At 39.0% G+C, this 20,630-nt stretch overlaps 1 protein-coding gene across 2 annotated transcripts in view; it reads left to right on the top strand.

Annotated features, from left to right (window-relative positions):
• The first annotated feature begins 1,114 nt into the window (after window positions 1–1,114).
• The window catches only part of MTF1 (metal regulatory transcription factor 1), a 24,847-nt gene continuing 5,331 nt past the window's right edge, over window positions 1,115–20,630 (top strand). Inside the window, exons 1-7 of one of the 2 annotated variants that reach the window (XM_075195400.1) lie at window positions 1,115–2,494; window positions 10,756–10,994; window positions 11,811–11,942; window positions 13,951–14,024; window positions 14,115–14,248; window positions 15,094–15,171; window positions 17,727–17,829. In XM_075195400.1, coding sequence (XP_075051501.1) covers window positions 2,081–2,494; window positions 10,756–10,994; window positions 11,811–11,942; window positions 13,951–14,024; window positions 14,115–14,248; window positions 15,094–15,171; window positions 17,727–17,829 — 1,174 coding nt within the window. In that variant the 5' untranslated portion in view covers window positions 1,115–2,080. The remainder of the gene's footprint in view (window positions 2,495–10,755; window positions 10,995–11,810; window positions 11,943–13,950; window positions 14,025–14,114; window positions 14,249–15,093; window positions 15,172–17,726; window positions 17,830–20,630) is intronic. The other variant, XM_075195399.1, reaches the window with a different exon arrangement.

The following is a 20,630-nucleotide window of genomic DNA, read 5'->3' as shown; positions in this document are numbered from 1 at the left end:
GGCTTGTTTTGGGCTTGTTTTTCAGTTAGCGGTTGCTTGTTTTTCATTTCAGAGTTGGCAACCTTGGTAGTCATGTCACTTCCAGCAAACACACATAGCATACATCTACAAACTTACTAGCATATACTTGGAACATAATTAATTTTGGTACACTTTAAAAAATAAAAATAAAATATATATATATATATATACATATACATACAAGTTAACCCGTGCATGATACTCATGCATTCTAGTCAAATCAAGATACTTAAGGTCTTAAAAAGGTTTTTGCCATGTATTTGGGCCTAGCCCAGGCCTCCTCAGGGGAAGAGCGTTACTTCCCGACGCAAGCGCTCTTTTTAATGTGTGTTCATGAGGTAAAATTACCTCACGAAAATGAGTTTGACCCCTCAACTCGTAAATTTAGCCTTTACTACCCCTCCCACGGGGGGAAGGGGGGATGATGAAAGTTAACTGACTTGACTATTCTAATTTTTTTGTCAAATAATGTCAGTATACCAAATTTCAGGTCAATTGGATGAGCCCTTTCTGAGAAAATAGTGTTTTCCACACACACACTAACGCACGCCTCTACACATGTGTGTTCATGAGGTAAAATTACCTCACGAAAATGAGTTTGAGCCCTACCAAATTTCAGCCCTTTTTGAATTTTTTTTCCCACACACACTAAGAATTTAGTAGGTCAGTGTATAACTCTGCCCAACAGGTGGCGCTGCAACTTGTTTTTTTTTTTTCACACACAGACGCCACTAAGCATTTATATATATATATACATATACATATATATATACATACACTAGTGGCAGCATTGGGTAGACAGAAGCAGCAATTTATGCATGTATTATTTAGAAAACTTTCAATGGAAAACGTCCATAGATGTGTAGTATAACTGTACTAGGCCGTGTCCACTGTTAATGTTCAGTCAGTGCTGCTGGAATTTAGATTTATTTTTTAAAAAAAAAAAAAAAAAGTATGTCCTGTGTGAGAAGCTCCTATAGGGGCGCTGTGTTCGCATTTCATCTTCCATGTTGCCAGGGAGACGAATCACGTCACATGATGTGCCTCTCGTCACGGGTTCTCTCTTCTATCACATGACCTAGTCAATTGACCGCAGGTAGTTTGTCCCTTTTGGTTACCCGTATCTCCCAGCATCCAGGAGGGGAAGCGGATCAGGAAGTGGCGCTTTTCGGGCATGAGCTGAGGGCACCGGGAAAAGGCCAGAAATTAACGTCTGTCTCGGCTGCCAGTCTGTACCTGTGGTCACTGCTCCGGAGCGGCGAGAGACACTTTAGCTCCGCTCGCAGCTTGCTCTTTGGGGCCAAGAGAGGCCACGGTTACCGGGGTGCCACCTCCCTGTACACCGATTACACCAGCTCAGCCCCTGCAGGAGTACATAGCAATCTCTATGGAGAGGAGCGACCGCCCGATGGACGTGGGATCCCTCAGTCTTCTGTTACTAGATCTGTCGTGAGCCCCTGACACACTCTTCCAGCAACACATGTGGCGATACCGGGGAACACACCTCCCAACCCTCAGCACAAGTTACTGATCAGAACGTTTCTTTCTTCTACTGTGTATAGTCCTTGGGAAACAAATCCGAAATATCCCGTATCACTATGTCCTTTGTCAGTTTCTTCTTCATGCAGAATCTGTCATGTGAAAGTATCCCTGCTTGGGTATATGTAAAAGAATTGTTTTTGATGAAGGAAAAAGATAAACACTGCGTTAAACTTAGCTATAGATAATTTAGGTTCATTTTTAACGCATACATAGGTCACAGGTAGCATAAACTAAGTAAATCTCATTTTTGCTACAAAATAAAAGGCACATATTTTATTTAATGTGTGATGAAAAACTAAAAAAGCATTCTCCACTATTTTGGATTGTAAACAACAAAAACGTGAATAAGACGCGACATTCCCTTACAATTCTGAACATGATTTTTTGGAAACATTTTCTAAACTGTTCTTTGTTTTTATATTGCTGTTGCCATGTAAATGTCTTGTGACATATTTTTTATTTTTCTTATTGTAAGACAGTCAACCTTTACAAGCTTTGTAAGAATATTTTTTTAATCATGGGTGAAAACAGCCCAGAACTAGCCCTAATGTCTCTGGAGGAGGATGATATGGGCCCAGATGAGAAGATGAGGAAGTGGTTCTTGGACAAAGGGGGCCGGGAATCTGGCACAATTTATGATACAACAACTGTGCTCATAGAACAGGACCATCAGCCGTCAGAGGAAGATGATGATGACGAGGAAGATGAAAGCAATGTTGGAACTAATTTACCTTTCCTTGATGCTGCTAATGAGGAAGGTCTCTTGCTTATGCCTGAACAGGATGCAATGTCTCAAGGATATGTTCAGCACATCATTTCACCAGATCAGATCCATTTTACAATTAATCCTGGCTCTACTCCCATGCCCAGGAATATCGAAGGAGCTACACTTACTTTACACTCTGAGTGCCCAGAAACCAAGCAAAGAGAGGTAGGTTCCATATAGAAAAACATAATCTTTTAGGAAACAAACAAGTACCATTGAAAAGCTTCTTATTAAATAGTACACCAATATTCTGCCGCACGTAATGTTTCTGGTTGAATTGTTGACGTTTGTGTCTGTAGTTTTTCTTGATAAACAAATGTTGCAACAGCACATCAGTAGATTGGGAGTAAAATGCTGCATCGTTAATCTACAGTCTAACATATTTAGGTAATAGGAGCCCAAAATGTCACACAAACCCCTAACACCTTTATGTCCAACTGGCTTAATCTTTACTGTTATTGGATTACATTTTTAGGAAATTGGTTTATATGTTTGTATAAATACATGTGCAGAAATCGTTCCTTGTTCCGCAGCACAATATTTTGATCTTTACTTCAATAATATTTTGTCAAATATAGCAACAGGCATCATTTTAAGAGTTCACAAAGTTAAGTATTACGTTCCACCAAATTAAAGACACGTCAACAAAAATTTGACAAACATCTATGGCGCTGGGTTGTTTGTGCTCAAATACAACAGGCTGATCAAGTATGTTTGCCATTGCAAAACACACCACCACAAATTATATAATTAAAATGTAATAAGGTATTTGTCATCCATTTTAAACACTCAAAAAGGCTATTTTAGTCCGTGCTTATCCTTATCACTGCATATATGTGTGTGTACAGGAAAGTGAAAACGTGAGATATTCATATTTTGATCAAAAAACAGTTAAGCCTGCATCTCTGCATCAAGGGCACCTCATTATATGCAGGTCGTACACTGACCTATATGCCTTGAACACTATTAAAATTAGATGCACTCATCTCCCCTGTGCAGGGGATTGATACACACATATATGCAGTGTTAAATATAAACGCTGTCAACATCTGTCTTCATTTTAACACTCACTCTAAAGAAGGGTAGAGGGTGAATTGTGCGTCTTAAAATTAACACTTTAATAAGACCAAAATTGTGTATAAGACCTACACAACACTGAATCATAGTCACATAACTCGTAAGTAATGGTATCCTTTCTCACAATCTAAGCACTGCAGGGCCTACACTGGCATCTAGCAGAGACATCAACCAGAAATATTGTTATGCCCTAAACTTAGCACTCACTTGCTGTCCAAACTAACTTGGGCTCAAATAATTGAAGTTAAAAAAAAAAACCAAAAAAAAAACCCTGTGTTAACTTAGTCCAGGTTGATGCAGTCAGTACTAAGTTATGGAGCATTCAAATCTTTTGTAGATAAAAAATTTAAAGGAGAGCTGAGAAGGGAAATGTAATATGCAAAACTTATGTTATCCAGTTGGGTAACAAATTATAATTCTAAATCTCATGTCCTAAAAAGAAAGGATATGTAGTTGTCGAACACCAAGCTTTACTTGGGATACCTGGAATTATATACTATTCTATGCCGCTGCCTATACCTGTCCTTCCTCCTTAATCTCTTATAAGTAGTCATTGGCCTTCAAAGCTTTCATTCATTTTCAAGAATATCATAAGACAAAAGTTTCTAAGGCTGGTTAGCCACTGATGTTGAGAAAAGCTGGTGGTAATCACACTTGCGGGCAGAGGTGGCTCAATGGAGGACATTACACTGACCCCCTGGCATTCATGTGAACGTGAGTAAACAGAGAAGGCAACATCCAAAAGACGATGAAGGTGCCAATAGGTTTCAACCCCCATACTCCTTTAAATGTGTTTAATAGTGTAAAATACTCTAGAAAAAGCATGGTTATTATAGCTAGTGGCTTTCATTTCCGTGTTCTCCATTCAAGATAGAGGGGCATATTTTAAAAGCTTCTTCTTTATAACACACAATTAGTAATGGCACACCCACTCAGAGTTTACAAGTAACAAATGTACACATCACAAGGTTCTCATATACTTAATTACAGTGCAAGGTGTACCAAATCAGATTAGAATAGTAGGCAGGTACAATAATAAGAAGGGAAAAGACAAACCCTAAAATTTTGGGTATAAACCCCATCTACAGATTCGGGGGAATTGTGGGATTTCTAACTTCGACCAGTTAATATACACAGTCTGCTGCCAAAAACATGAGGATCACTGTTGCCCTTGATCTAGCCATATTTCATAATTCACAATTTACAAGGTCAGTTTTATGTCCATCCAGGCTCTTGGATGTGCCCTACCAGCTAATTACATTAGTAACAATCAACATGGGTGTATTTGACATAATCATTTGCAAAGAAATTTCTTTTTTTTTTTTTTTTTCTTTATTCAAAAATAAATATTTGACAATATTGCATAATAATAGGATTTAATGCAATGTTTGAGACATACGTGTTTGTTGTGGGTTTCTAATATCGGCATATCTATAATAAACAGAAATGTCCTCTGTTAGAGTCATTGTAATTTTTATGGCATGTGCATATTAGGGAGCAGTCTTGTATATTGTGAGCTTTGTTGTAGGGCCATAACTATTGTCTCAAAGACTTAGGGCTAGATTTACTAAGCTGCGGGTTTGAAAAAGTGGGGATGTTGCCTATAGCAACCAATCAGATTCTAGCTGTCATTTTGTAGAATGTACTAAATAAATGAAAGCTAGAATCTGATTGGTTGCTATAGGCAACATCCCCACTTTTTCAAACCCGCAGCTTAGTAAATCTAGCCCTTAGTGGGGAATCCAATTGACCTTGATGTTCGTGAGAACAATAATGCCCATGCACTATTACTGTTACTATGGTAATAGTGTGCATTATTACTGTTAGTATGGTAATTTGAACGGGGATTTTTGCTCACAGCTCTGCGAGCAAAAATCTGCATTAAAGTTACCGTACTAATGGTAATAGTGCACGGGCCGTGTTGTTCTCACAAACAACGAGGTCAATTGAATTCCCCCCCTTAGGCTGGGTACACACTACAGAAATTTTTTCTTGATGCAATATAGTTAACGATTTTACAAATGACTGAAAAAAGTCCATATCAGTATGCCGATTCACATGTACACACTAAACACGTTTTTACACGATTTACCTTCAGATCTGTGCTCTTTATCTGTCGAAACCATGGGCCGAATAGATAACAACTCTGCACACTCCATAGAGATCTATGGACAATGCGGTCGTGGGTGTATATACACTGCAGAATTGGAATGACATTGTTCTATCGTTGAATGAGATTTTTTGTCCAGTTTAAAAATGAAATCAAATGATATGCTGTGGAACGATAATCGTTTGTCGTTGGAGCACTAATGCAATATTTGGCCGAATGGTCATTTATCATGTGATTGGCCAGATAGTCGGCTGAAGAGCCTGTAGTGTGTACCCAGCCATAGGAACACCCCTGCTCTCTGGTTGTTGCTGTTTTTTCATAATTGTTAGAAGTAAGGATTCTCCAAAAATGTAAAATGGTGGCTGAAAGTTTTGTTTTGTTTTTTTTGGGACTACACCTTTTTATTCAAGAAGTTGTTCCATTTGGCACACCTAACGTAGCCAGGGCAACATATTGCAAACGAAAGGTTTACCATTGTATTTGGATTGTGCGTAATGTCCATTAAATATATATTTTGATGTATGTGGTGATAACATATGAAACTATTCACAAAAGCACTGTGAATTTTTTTTATTGTTAAATTATTTGTTCATATATACAGTAAATGTAAAAAAAAAAAGTCTACACACACTTGTTGAAATTGCAGGTGTTTGTCTTGTGAAGCCTAAAATCAAGATAAATAATGTCAAACCTTTGATGTGACCTTGCAACCCACAAAATTAAAGTGAAAAAACAGAGACAATTTTTAAGAAAAATAAGTTAAAATAAACAAAGACAATGCCATGGTTGCATAAGTGTGCATACCCCTCAAACTAATACTTTTTGGAAGCACCTTTTGCTTTTATTATAGCAGTGAGTTTTCTTTTGAATGTCTCACACACCTGGACTTTGAAATTGTTCCCTGCAAAAAATATCAATATCCATCAAATTGCAAGGGGATCTCCTGTTTACAGTCCTCTTTAGGCCATTCCATACATTTTCAATGGGATTGAGGTCTGGTCTTTGATCTTCCTTTTCTGAAGTCATTTGTTAGTCTACTTGTGTGTGTGTGTTTTGGACTGTTACCTTCAGCTTTCTGACAGAGCTTAGCAGGTTTTGTGCCAAATATCTAGATATTTGGAGCTATTCATTATGCCCTCTACTCTGACTAGAGCTGAGGAAACCAGCCCCACAGCATGATGCTGCCAGCACCTATTCTTCTCAGAAGGTGTGTGTTTTTTGGGCAATGAGCTCTGTTGTCTTTGTACATAATTTCTTCCAAATTAAAGAAATCTGTTTTCATCTTACATAAATACCCCATAACTAAAGACATATTTTTTTAACAGTCACATTTTATCACAAATATAAAGCTTCATTTGTGAATATGAAACGTTATGCTTAGTAAGATAGGGAAGGGAGAACACCTGTTCAAACAGGGCAGGTTCTCAACAAACCGATTCTGATAGAAAGTGAGTTATGAATAAGTGTGAAAGCTAGTTCTTTTGTCCATTTTGTTAATAGTATTACATTCCCAGCTTCCATTGGGTCACAATTATGAGTGTTCTGGTGTTTTGTTTTGTATTTGTTGCATAAAAAATGTGTTTAAACAGTAATAATAAACACTTGTAGTTTGCAAGTTATCTGCTTAAAGGAGTGAAACATTTGTTCCTTTTTATTTATTCCTCACCACCACTAGCAAAATAGTTGAAGTGCAATGAAATATCCCCACTATTTCCATCGCTGGCTGTAGTATAAACCAAATTATACTTGATTGCCAAATATACAGGGTGCTGCATCCTGAGAATAGCATGACACTGCTATAATGAGAGGGGGGGGGGGGGGTCTTGTGAGTGATAACAGTCCCATGACTCTCTATTTTCCATCCTGTTATGAAAGAGGATTGAAATGTAAAAGTGGATATTTCTCCCTTTTATTTGACTGTGAGAAGTTCAGTCGTAGCTTGTGTTTTACATAACTTCATCTACATTTTCTTTGCCTCTAGCAAATCGTTGTACAGTGTCATGAAAGGCTGTTTGTGCACACTTTTTTTTTTTTCTTTCCTCAACTATTTCTCCCTTTGCAGTATTTTTCTCACTTGCACAACAAGAGAATGGGTCATTAATGATAAACCACAGTGTTTCACAGGAGAGGTGGACTGTTATTGGACAGTAGAATTTTACACGTGAGCAGGGGTTGTTTTATTCTGGTGATCAATAAACTGAATTTGGACCACCGTTGTTGTGTAGTGCAATAAGACACACTTCAAAAAGTATTGTCAGTTTGTGTAATTTTACTAAATGCCATTTATTTTAAATTACAACATATCTCCCATATAATTTATCTGAATTCATCATCATCATTTATTTATATACCGCCACTAATTCCACAGCGCTGTACAGAGAACTCACTCACATCAGTCCCTGCCCCATTGGAGCTTACAGTCTAAATTCCCTAACACACACACACAGACTAGGGTCCATTTGTTAGCAGCCAATTAGCCTACCAGTATGTTTTTGGAGTGTGGGAGGAAACCAGAGCACCCGGTGGAAACCCAAGCAAACACGGGGAGAACATACAAACTCCTTACAGATAAGGCCATGGTTGAGAATTGAACTCATGACCCCAGTGCTAAAATAATGTATAGCCCTTTCATTGCACAGTGCAAGTTTTGTCTAACTGATTCTGGAGAATAGGGAAGAGGTTTAACTTAAACATGCTACATGACGTCCCAGAACTGGAAGTGATTCTTTGCTGAAGTGAGCAATATTATGGACAGCCGTAGTGTACTGCTTAAATCACTCACAATTTTCACTGGTGCAAGCCGATGCGGAGATAACTTCCATAGGTCCCAAAGAAATAACAACATGATTTAAAAGGCTGCGCACAAACATTGAGTAAGAAAATCTCCTTTTGGGGTAATTTAATCCAGTATTGGAAAATAAAGAATTCCGTTTTGGCGGCAAGGCCCCTTCCGGAAGCAATAATGTTTGAACAATCGTTTAGTTGCAAAAACTATCTTTGTTAATTGAATGGGATGTACAAAACCCATGCTGTGTTTTAGACTAAGTACCGTCTAAGTGAGGACTAAATCCTTATAACATATTTTATTTATATGGCAGAGATTTGTACCAGCGCACCTACTATAGGATTTTACCCAGTGTCAATACACATATCCCTATAAATACCTCCTTATAAGGATTCTGGATTAGTAATAGGGGTGCAACCTTGAAACTCAAAGTATAATCTGGACAAGGAAAGATGAGAAAGCAAAGTTTCTGAAAATGAAGGTGCACTAAATCCTCTGGTTGATAATATTCATGATTACCATCCTTTAAAACATAACTTTTATTAAGATATAACCTAAAAGCGAAATATACTCAAATATAACTAATAAAATCCCATGGAAATAAATTAAAAGGCTGGATGCACTCAATATAGTACCTATATAATCCCACTAGAAGTTATATGGTACAGAGGTATAGTAGTTTGATAAACATGCAGATGTGAAAAAGTCAGATTTTATATAAAGAAACATATGCCATAATAGGCATGAATGTACATATACCGTATTTGCCGGCGTATAAGACGACTTTTTTGACCTGAAAAACATGCCTCCAAGTGGGGGGGTCGTCTTATACGCCGGGTGCCAAACTCAGGGGTCTCAGGGGTGCCGCGGGCCAGCCATAAAAAAAACAAAACAGAAACACTTACCAATCTGCGCGGCGCCGGGACCCAGCATCCTCCTCTCTCACGCAGCCTGTCATATATCAGTGACAGGCTGCGTGAGAGAGGAGGATGCTGGGTCCCGGCGCCGCGCGGATTGGTAAGTGTTTCTGGTTTTTTTTTTTTATGGCTGGGGCGCGGTAGAGGGGGCAAAGGGAGAGAGGGACAGATGAGAGTGACAGGAGGGGGACAGAGGAGAGTGACAGCAGAAGAAGGTAAGTGTTATTAGTATGTGTCATGTTATGTTTGTTTTATGTTATGTCATGTCAATGCAGAGTGTGTGATCAGCATATGAGTGTGTGTGTGATCAGCATATATGAGTGTGTGTGTGTGTGGGGGGGGGCCAGTGACTTCATGCAGTGTGTGTGGGGGGGCCAGTGACTTAATGCAGTGTGTGTGGGGGGGCCAGTGATTTAATGCAGTGTGTGTGGGGGCCAGTGATTTAATGCAGTGTGTGTGTGGGGGCCAGTGACTTCATGCAGTGTGTGTGTGGGGGCCAGTGACTTAATGCAGTGTGTGTGGGGGCCAGTGACTTAATGCAGTGTGTGTGGGGGCCAGTGACTTAATGCAGTGTGTGTGGGGGCCAGTGACTTAATGCAGTGTGTGTGGGGGCCAGTGATTTAATGCAGCGTGTGTGGGGGCCAGTGATTTAATACAGCGTGTGTGGGGGCCAGTGATTTAATACAGTGTGTGTGTGGAAGGTGTGCGGAAGAGGGGGTAGTCTTATACGGCGAGTATATAAAAAACTCTATAATTTTGAGTGGAAATGTTGGGGGTCGTCTTATACGCCCAGTCGTCTTATACGCCGGCAAATACGGTATTTGTAATATGTTTCTTGTATTAAGTCTGTTAAATAGCAGACTATAAAAAGCCCAATAAAATCCAGCTAGCAGGTAAGGTAGGATTAGATGGTAAATCCCAATTATCTCCTACATTGATCACAGACGCTGGTATATAATCTCTTCTAACTTATTCCTGCAGATCAACAAATGGTTAATATGCAGTCTACCCTGCAGCACACTCCATAGCATAAAGTATCTCAGAAGCGCTATCGCAGAATGAATTTCTGTTATGGGGAGTGTATTGCTATCTGCCTACTAGGTTTTCCCTCTAACTCTGGGCTTACAGGGATAGCTGCATGAACAAACTCCTCTAGTATAAATGATAAGTGTATCCAGCTAAAATGCCGACGCGCGTTTCGCTGTTGCTTCATCAAGGCAACTTATAGTGGGATTATATAGGTACTATATTGAGTGCATCCAGCCTTTTAATTTATTTCCATGGGATTTTATTAGTTATATTTGAGTATATTTCGCTTTTAGGTTATATCTTAATAAAAGTTATGTTTTAAAGGATGGTAATCATGAATATTATCAACCAGAGGATTTAGTGCACCTTCATTTTCAGAAACTTTGCTTTCTCATCTTTCCTTGTCCAACATATTTTATTTACCAATGACTTGACTTATGCCAATTATTACCATAATAGTTAGGGAGAGGGAGGAGGTAACTTATGGTGTCATGTAATTGTATTACAGATAAAGCGTTATCAGTGTACTTTTGAAGGCTGCCTTCGCACATACAGTACAGCAGGAAATCTACGTACTCACCAGAAAACACACAGAGGAGAATATACATTTGTCTGCAACCAAGAGGGTTGTGGGAAGGCGTTTCTCACTTCATACAGTCTCAAGATTCATGTTCGTGTACACACTAAGGAAAAGCCATTTGAATGTGATGTCCAAGGCTGTGTAAAGGCTTTTAACACACTTTACAGGTAAGGTTTTCCCTAGCATTCTGATCTCATGATCTCAGAATGTACCAATTTGTTAATAGAAACTTAAAGCCACTGCATTACTGTTATATATCACAGTATTTGGTGAAATGTATTTTCTCACTTCTTCATGATCGTCAAAACACATGTATTTAAACACATATTTTTATTGGGAGAGTTCAGCCAATTTCTGAACACCAAAAGCACCATCTTTAGTTTTGAAATAGTCTAATGGATGCACATACATCATTTTTCTACATCCATGATAACATAATTACTCTGCTGTCTGGGAATAAGTTCATGAATGTTGAATAAACTGACTATAAACTATAATCGCCTTACAATTCTGTTTGTTAGATGCAGTCATTTAATGTGTATGGAGATAAATACAATTCTCATGGCTCACACATGTCCTTTCCAGTCTCCTACCTCCTTTCTGACTTCATATAGAAATTCTTTTCTTTGCTTTTTTTTTTTTTTACATTATTCCAAAATAGATCTGATAACCTCCCTATCCCTCAATCTTTCAAGTTAGTCTTGTATTGCTGAATGGTCTAAATACATTTAGATACTTATTTTCAATTGCACAAATTAGCATTTTTTTCTCTATGCAGAAAAACCTGTTTTATTACTTCAGCAGGTGAAGTGCTGTTTTAAAGAAAACAGAGTATACAACTTTATCAATGGCATGTTTTTGTAACTGGTGTGGGGAGGACGGGTTGAAGAGGGGATATGTGGTTTTTGTTTATCATCTTGCATTTGAGATTCTCAGACAAGCTGTCCGGCTTGCAGGTGCTGGAATAACTTTTGTTTCTGCAGGTTGAGAGCGCATAAAAGACTTCACACTGGTGAAACATTTAATTGTGTGACAGAGGGCTGCAGTAAATATTTCACTACTCACAGTGACCTACGGAAGCATATACGAACCCACACCCGGGAGAAACCTTTCAGGTAGGTCCATTCTTGTCTTGGGGTCACTTAATTCTGTTCTGTCCTTTGCCTCAAACATTCAGTCCCTAACAAAGTCATGCATCCTTCCTTTAAAAAGCATCAAAAATTATTTTTCACATACAGTTTTGCCTCATTGCTGAAACTACTAAAGCACATGCACTCATCTCCAGTCTCAGTTACTGCTGCCAATCTGATATCTCACTAAGGGCTTTATGTAGAGTTGGCTCCATTGGAGCCCCAAATGTTAGCAGTCAGAGACGCTTGTGTGAAAAAGGTTATTCACATGCAAATGCTCAGTCAGACCCATCTCACGATGCCTCTAGCTCTACAACAATAGCATGTACGTCAGGAGCAATAAGTTTAATGTAGAGAAAACGTAGAAATGTGGCTTGACAGTATTAGGGCAATGTGACTTGCGCACTTACTATTATTTCAATATAATATATAATGTGTATATCGTTTTAATGATAAAAGTTGCATTTACATTATCAACTATAATTAAGTACAAATACAATTAAATTAAGTGAAATTTAAATACAAACATTAGGCGTTCAAACACCTGGTAAGTTCTGCTCATCATCGTCATCATCATTACATCTTGTTGCACTAGTCCTCCGCCACCCGCAACAGATACACTTCCTACATATGTCTGCATGCAGGTCTGCTTCAGTCACAATTGAGTGAATATGCCCTTACTACTGTACTCGTACAACGCTTAGCCGCTCCTGCAATCAGGACTCTCAACTTAAATTCCATTAAATTATCTGTTTTATGTAGCGACCACCCAATCAAGGTGGATCTAGGGATGATGGACAATGGGTTTCTCGACATGGGTATGAACACATGTTCAAACAGTCAATGTAAAGAAACAAGTGTTTATTCAGGGAGCAAGGTGTCGAGCATTAAACTAACAAAATATACAATTTTCTTAAATTGGCCTTAGAATACACACACTGGGGATATTGCCACGCACACAAAAGTGGCTTTCTGGTAACCTCATCTACTAATTCACTTGTCCCCTCTTATCGCTTTGTGAGCATCTCGCAGACCCACACTGGCAAGTAAGACCTTGACCCAACACTACTTGTATCCCTGTGCAAATGTTGCTCAGAGAATTGGCTCCTACCTCCAATTGCTTAATCCCAGTAAGAACCATAGACCTCGGACAGGATATGTCTTGGGATCCCCATAATATGGCTCTTTTCATGAGGGAGGCATCCTATTGACTAATCTTATCAGAAGGTTGAAACTTGGTATACTCCCATCCACAAGTTTGCTACTTGGCTCCACTGAGTCTGGCTGCTGTTCTGAAGACACAATACCTAGCAAATTGAAGTGTCCTTGGCCATATAAGGTCCGTGAACTGGTTGAGCCTAGGCTAAATGTGTGTTTTTAACCTACATGACAATTAAGAACCTTTATTACTGTGTGGGTGAAGGGAGATGCTGGGCTTAATCTTTATTTGCAAAGGTCCATCCCCTACATTTTTCCACACAACCCTTTTAATAAGGTAAATTTCACAATTTTTTTTTAACATTTTAGGTGGGTTCCTTTTAATGTGGCTTATGGTTTTAAATGTTATTTGATGGAAAAGCAAGAAATACCCTTTTTTTAATGTTTTATCCTTTAAAGGAGAACTAAACCTAAAAATGTAGAGCATAAATTGATTCAGTCTTACCCTGACTCTCAGTAATAAATATACATTAATCTATAATAACGTCCAATAGTGGGGGGGGGGGGTTTGTTTGTTTTTAAATTCTCGTACTCCCTTTCGAGAAACACTCTACCCAACTAACTGAACTATGGAGTCTTCCAGGCATAACAGCCTTGGTGCAAAACAAGTTGTGAGTGTGACTTGTCCACAATATAACTGATTAAGCCACACTGGTGGCTTCTCTGTTTTTTTTCTGATTCCTACACAAAAGTTTTTTGGGGTGTACTTGTCCCTTAACTTTACTAACGAATTATGCGATAATTTTATTACTTAAATGTGCTCTTTTCATTGCAGATGCGATCACGACGGTTGCGGAAAAGCTTTTGCTGCAAGTCATCATCTGAAAACACATGCCAGAAAGCATACAGGTGAGTTGAATTGTGCTATTCTTGTGTGTGAATGTGGAAAGCATATTTTAAACATAATCTTGATGGCAATGTTTAAATGTCTGTTGCCAGGGGAAAGACCATTTTTCTGCACCAGTGATGGATGTGAGAAGAGTTTCAGCACTCCGTATAGCCTAAAAAGTCACATGAAAGGTCATGACCTTACTGGCTTGGATGATGCATTCCCCAACAATGCGGTGTGCGAGGTACGAGTTTTAACATTCCTTTTATGTGTAATATTATTAATCATATTTAAAAAGGAATCCCTACGTTCTTTAAAGTGGGCTTGTCACTTGCACAACATTCAGACCTCCATATTATGAGCTGAATCAGCGTTTTGCATATCAATTTACTAGTAATCCGCAACATCATTTAGGTACTGCTAACTAATATTCATAAGGCCTGGGTAATATTCATAAACAGCTGGTTCCTAGTGAATTGAGAGGCTGCATACATTCTCAAGAATATTAGTACCGTCTACAATTTGATTTTTCCTCTGTGTATTAGTGACAAGTCCACTTTAAAGAATGTAGTGATTTAACCTTTTTATGGAGAGCAATGGCACACACATTTGATAGATGAATGTTATTAAAAATGTATCCTTTTTTTTTCTCTAACCAAGGACATAGTAATTGAGTGAGGGCTTTATAGGCTGAGCACATTTTCAATTGGCCAATATTACCTTTACACATTTACATTAAAATTATTTGACGGAATGTAGAGGTAATATAGCCGAGGTATTGAGCATGTGAACATGCCTAACCAAAGCTATGGCTGCATCTCTTTACTGTTTTTCCAGTTTTGGAAAAGTCATATATGTGCATGCAGGTATAGGCCACAGAGCTCCATTAACCTGTCACATAATTGCAATAGAGTGACTACACACTGTTGTGGGCAATATTTGCTGCAGCAAAGGAAGCTCTGCTTTCCGTGCCAGCCCTTGTCTGTAAATAAGAATGGCCCAGCAATTACCAGCCTTCCCCTGACTTCAAGGTGTAATCGAGAACACACATTAACTGTTTTGTATTTTGTTTTCTTTTTAATATTTCAGGATACAAACCATTGGCTCTGTCTTAGTGATTTAAGCACTTTATCCACTGATTCTGAACTGCGGGAAAATGTTGACGCAGTAAGTGTTTTGCAACAGTGCTATTTATATGTATTTTAACATGTTTTTGTTTTATATTTTTTAGTTCTATTTGTAATTTTAAGCACCTAGTGTATATTAATGGCAACTTAAAACTGACAGTTAGAACCATATGACTAGTGTTAAGTCATCCTGGTCAAAGCAATTACAACTTACTAAGATTTCGGTACATTCCTTAAAACTTACATTTTTCCAGAGGATATCTTTGTATCATGCATGAGTTACAGAGTATAGGGTAATTAATGTAAAGTATTCTGGCAGAGTCGCAGAGGTTATGACAAAAAAGAGACAATAAGTACCATTCAGCGCTTAAAAATAGGAAAGTAAATAAAAGAATATTGAACGAAAAAGTCTACCACAAGTAGCTGGTAGCTGCTCTAGGAGATTCTGTAATTGCCAATATCTTCATATAATTTCTTCTTTTTTTTTCTTTTGAATAGTGCTAGGTGTTGCTTTTACTATCAAATGGTTATGAATCACAGTCAAGCCATAATAATGACAAGACTGAATAATTATAATAACTTAAATAATAATAATGGCAAATAACACATCCTGTGATTAATGAAAGTGTCATCATTTTTGGCTAATTTATTTTTAAATACTGGGCTTGGACAGGCAAGTTCATGCTTCAGAGGAAACGGCACTTTAGCTGAGAAACGCGTCATGCCTACTGTCTGATCTTATTACCTCACTGTTTATTAAATATATCCTCAAATTACGTCGCTGTTTATCCCCATCCATAGTACTGGACACAAACTTTGGAAAACGTGCTGAACTGGATGACCTCCAATTATTCTACTTCTAAGAAGGATTATCTTGGGAGTGGTGGGATACATACCACCCAAATGTAATTGCATTTTTTGTAGTTTAGAAACTGGAGGAACTATTTAGTTCCAAAGACTGGTTCTCCCCACAGATTCAGCAATTTGCAGTTTGTTCCCCTCTGTAAGGAAAATGTCTGGGACTTTTAGTTCCTCATTTCACAATATTAATATTATTTGCTTGGGTTGAATAATAAATTATGACTGAATATAACATTTATTTGTCACATAATACCATATCATTTGTATCTATTTATATAATTGAATTTAGTATAAATGACTGTTGTGCTTATGTGGTTTAGTAGACTTCTGAGATATTTTAGAGTTTTTGGGTTTGACTGTGATTCATAACCATTTGATAGTTGAAATCACAGAGGGACTTCCACAGAAACTCACTAGTCAGAAAATTTAGGAACATCAATATATTTTTATTAAAGCTTCACTGGCATCTGGAGCATTGTAGCTCTGCCCTACCCAAAGCTTTGTGGGCAGATCTGTGACACCATTTTTCCTGGGGTTCTATGTTTAGTCTCGCAGCCCTGGCTGAATCCCAGGGCTGTGTGACACTTTAGAGGAGGGTATGAGCAGAGAACCAATGAAAAGCTCCAATGACAGACATTGCAGCGTTTGATTGGTCCTCTTGCTCACACCTCTTTTCTGCAGCCAAAGTGAACATAAATTTTAAGATGGTAGTGCAAGTTTAACTTTGATTTTGGTGATCAACATGAAGACACTGTGCAATCCCGGCTTCTGTCAATCAAGAGAGCTGTCGTTGTCCATGAGAAAATGAGGGATATGTTCAAAGTACAAACACTGTCTGTCCACTCTGTCTTTATCTACTCGCCCTATTTCTTGATCAGCTCCAATTATATTTAATTGCTCAATTTAAATATATATGATGATAATAAGCTTTGTACATGACACATTAATACCATTTGTATTTGCATTCGTTAACAAAGTTATGATGATTTGTGGTTTATACTTTTTAAGCTGTTACAGGAAGTTCCATTAACCCGTGCTGTCACTGAAATGTTTACATTTGCATTTAGCTGTACAACACACTATGAAAAAACAATTCATGAAATATACATTACAGCAGTCCATTGGTCACAATACTCTCTGTAATAGCAACTTAATAGATTTATGTCTACTGCCAACACAAAATGTTACTTTACCACCAAATAATAAACTTAATTTCCCAACTAGTACAATAATGAATTGCTCTTTAATGTTACTGTTTTTTTAGGGTACTCCAACATTTTTAAGTAGAAAAGTAAGCTAGGTTTGTGTATCTACATTGTTTCATTATTTTAAATACATTTATTCTTCTTAAAAGTATTAAAATTAAGTGACTGGATGGCACAAAGTATACCAAGCAAGGAAGGGAACTACTACTTTAGCTAGTGCCATATGGTTATCAGACAGAGAATGGGGAGGAACAGTCTCTCTGGAAAGTTCATTAGGTGCAATTTGTAATGCTAAGGAACATCTATGCCAGCTGTATTCGCCATCAGTCCAGATTTTAAACATTGCTCAATTTAAGCCAAATTAATAATTTAAATGACAAAATTACTCATCTATGCTTACCTCTAGAGTGTTCTGTGTATCAACTGAGTATTATATTTCTAAGGACGCAACAAACTAAGTGAGACTATATATTTATAGCAATATTCAGAAAATATATAAAGTTTCAGTTGTGTATTTTTTTTATTTCAGAGTCCTGGTCAAGCCCTGGGTTCATTGTTACAACAAAACATATTTGAGTCTATGTTTCAGAGTCCAGAAAATACAGAAGACAATGATACTGGTCAGCAAACAGGTACAAGATTTACACAAACCAATGTTATATGAATTTAAGTATTGTACTAAGCTGTTTATATATCTTTTGACAATCCCACCAAATCCTTCTTGTAGTTCTGATGGTTACTGTCTCTCCTGCCACTGCTTACGTCCCCTACTTTCCTTTCCTCTCTCGCACCTACACTTCACTTTGTTGTTTATTATTGCTCTAGCTTTCGCTGAATATCTGGTGTTATCCCTGCCTATACCATCCTGCATGACTCTTGCCTCTTGCATTTAACTTTCTGTGAATTTACTCTTCAATTACTTATACTTGTGCTAAGTTTCTTTAGTTTCCAAATCAATTTATTTGTCTGTGTTGCTCCTGTATCTCTAATTATTTTTACATCTCTATGCTCTGACTGACTGTTTTCTCCTGCTTTCATCTCTCTCTTTGCACATGTCTCCTACCGCTGGGATGCCACTCAGTTTGACACGTGCAGGCAATCTTTCCTGTGTCAACTGATAGCACTGCACCACTTTTTTTTCTCTTTCCTACCATTGGGGGACACTGCGAGACAATGGGGTATAGTAGGTGGGATAGGATTCTAGGCACTTATCAACTTGTTAGTTCCTCACACTCCTCCCTTACTATGCCCCTCCTCTCCAGCTCAGACCTCAGTTTTTGCTAAGTGCCTAGGAAATAGGTCACTTTGGTATAGGCTCTTGCCTATAATTTAGTCTGTTCACTTACTCTGCTATCCTACGCAGTGCAGGGCTCATAAAAGGTTTTTCTCTTTTGGTCTCTTTGACAATTAAGTGTAAACAGGCCATCACTCAGCTTTAGCGATGTCAGGTAGTTTGTTTAGACCCAACAGGGTCATAGCTTGTTTTCAAAAAGCCATTCAGCTTTGGTCAGAGCAGTTAGCCAGAGGCATCCAGGATTGTGTTAAAATAATATCCATGGGCCAATGGAGGTAAGAGTACCTCTATTCCCATCAGCTCCACCAGGTCACGACAAGGACGGTCTCAATCCTTTCATCCCCTTTTTTTCTGCGGTCGAGTGCCGCATGGCGTGGTCCACTCTACGCCTCCTCGAGGAACATATAGTACATGCACATTTGCAGTTAGGTGAGGAAAACTAAAGGCCTGGTAACATTCAAGGAGGCTCGGGTAATTCATTCCAACCTCCTCCTGGCCCTTATTCAGACAGGTTCTTCCGACCCATTTAAACTTGCAGGCCTGCATTCTCTTGTTTCGGATACAGTCACTATGGACAGTCATTGCAGGCAGTAATCAAGGAGTGTTCCTGGCCTCAATAGACATCAAGGAGGTCTTACATGTACAATTCTTAGGGGGCACCGGTGTCTCTTACACTTTGGCTGGACAGAAATTTCAGTTCCGGCTCAAGGCCCTGCCCTTTGTTCTGAACACTGCACCTCGAGAGTTTTCCTAGGTAATGGCTGTCAGGGTAGGGCTACTGTGCACCCAGCAAGTCACGATATACCCTGTCTGGACGACTCCATTATCTCACTCTATCCAGAGCTCCATCCAGTTCCTGGAAGTGCACGACTGGTTTCGGAACCTACCCTGGTCCTCACTCCTTCTACCACAGCAGATGCGTTTCTTAGGCCTCATCCTTTCTACCGGAGGGCAAGGCCCTCTCACTTCGGCTCAGGATGCCCCTGACGCGGAAAGAGGTTTCTCTTCTCAGTTGCATGAAGCTTCTGGAAACCAGGGTACCAATGTTCTAGGCAGTAACGTTTGTACGCTCCACTCCCGACATCCCCAGAGGGAGATTCTCCAGAAAGCGTATGGTTCCCATGTTGTTGTAAATACAAATAATCACTCTGTCCTAACTCACTCGTATATCCTTCTTGTGGTGGTTAGCCAGAAACAGTCAGTAGTGAGGCCAGTCATTCACCATGACCTGACCCTAGGTCATGACAGGCGTTAGTCTGTTAGGTTGAGGTGTATTAATAGGATCCTGAAGGCTCCAAAGTCATTTTGGTCCTCCCAAGAGAACTGTTCGTTCAGATTTGGAGCTGACAGGTCACAAGGGGTTGCGTCAGGCCCAGCAGTTCCTAATCAAGAAACCTCTAGACATTGTCAGTTAATGCCACGGCTATTGCATATCTTTAGCATCTAGAGGGAACACGCGCCCCGAGTTCGTTATGTTCTCATACTATTGACCATTTTATCCCAACGTTTATAAATGGAAGGCCGAGAGTCTCAGCAGGCAAAAGGTTAACCAGGGAGAATGGTCTCTCCACGGAGATGTCTTTTCACCTCCCGGTGAATCCTTTGAACACTCCAGACTTAGTCCCAAGGCCATCTGTATTCATAGTTTAGGTCAGCCTTTACTGCTTGAAATCAAGAGACCCTTAGGTGGGATTTTCAGATGCCAGAATGTTTCCCTACAATTACGTACTGGTTCTCATACATTTGGCAGCTGGTGGCACTTCCCTTCCACCTATCATTGTGGCCAGATCTTAGAATTCCGGGGCCTCTTTAGACACTTTTTAGCTCGTGTAGCTTGGCGCCGTAGCGTTGCAATCCCTAATCTTAGGGCTAGAGGTTCTTTGCAGGGGGCTGGTTGGTACCTTGAATACTACGTTCCTCAGCCATTCTAATTGGTCTGAGAACGGTACAGCGTTTGGTGTGAATCCCAGGGTTTTCACACGTCCTTGTTCGGGCTCTCTAAGTTGGTTTCTTTCACAACCTGGCTCAGATATTAAACTCCATTTTGATTCCTCAGAGTGCCCATCTGGTGCTCTCCATTCCTATCTCAGCGTGGTCTTCTTGATCACTAGATGGTCAGGTTTTCCTTCAGGGAATTTA

Source organism: Mixophyes fleayi, chromosome 2, assembly GCF_038048845.1.
Source record: "Mixophyes fleayi isolate aMixFle1 chromosome 2, aMixFle1.hap1, whole genome shotgun sequence".
NCBI lineage: Eukaryota > Metazoa > Chordata > Amphibia > Anura > Limnodynastidae > Mixophyes > Mixophyes fleayi.
The sequence above is the reverse complement of the archived record's forward strand: the minus strand, read 5'-3'. Positions and strand labels throughout refer to the sequence as shown.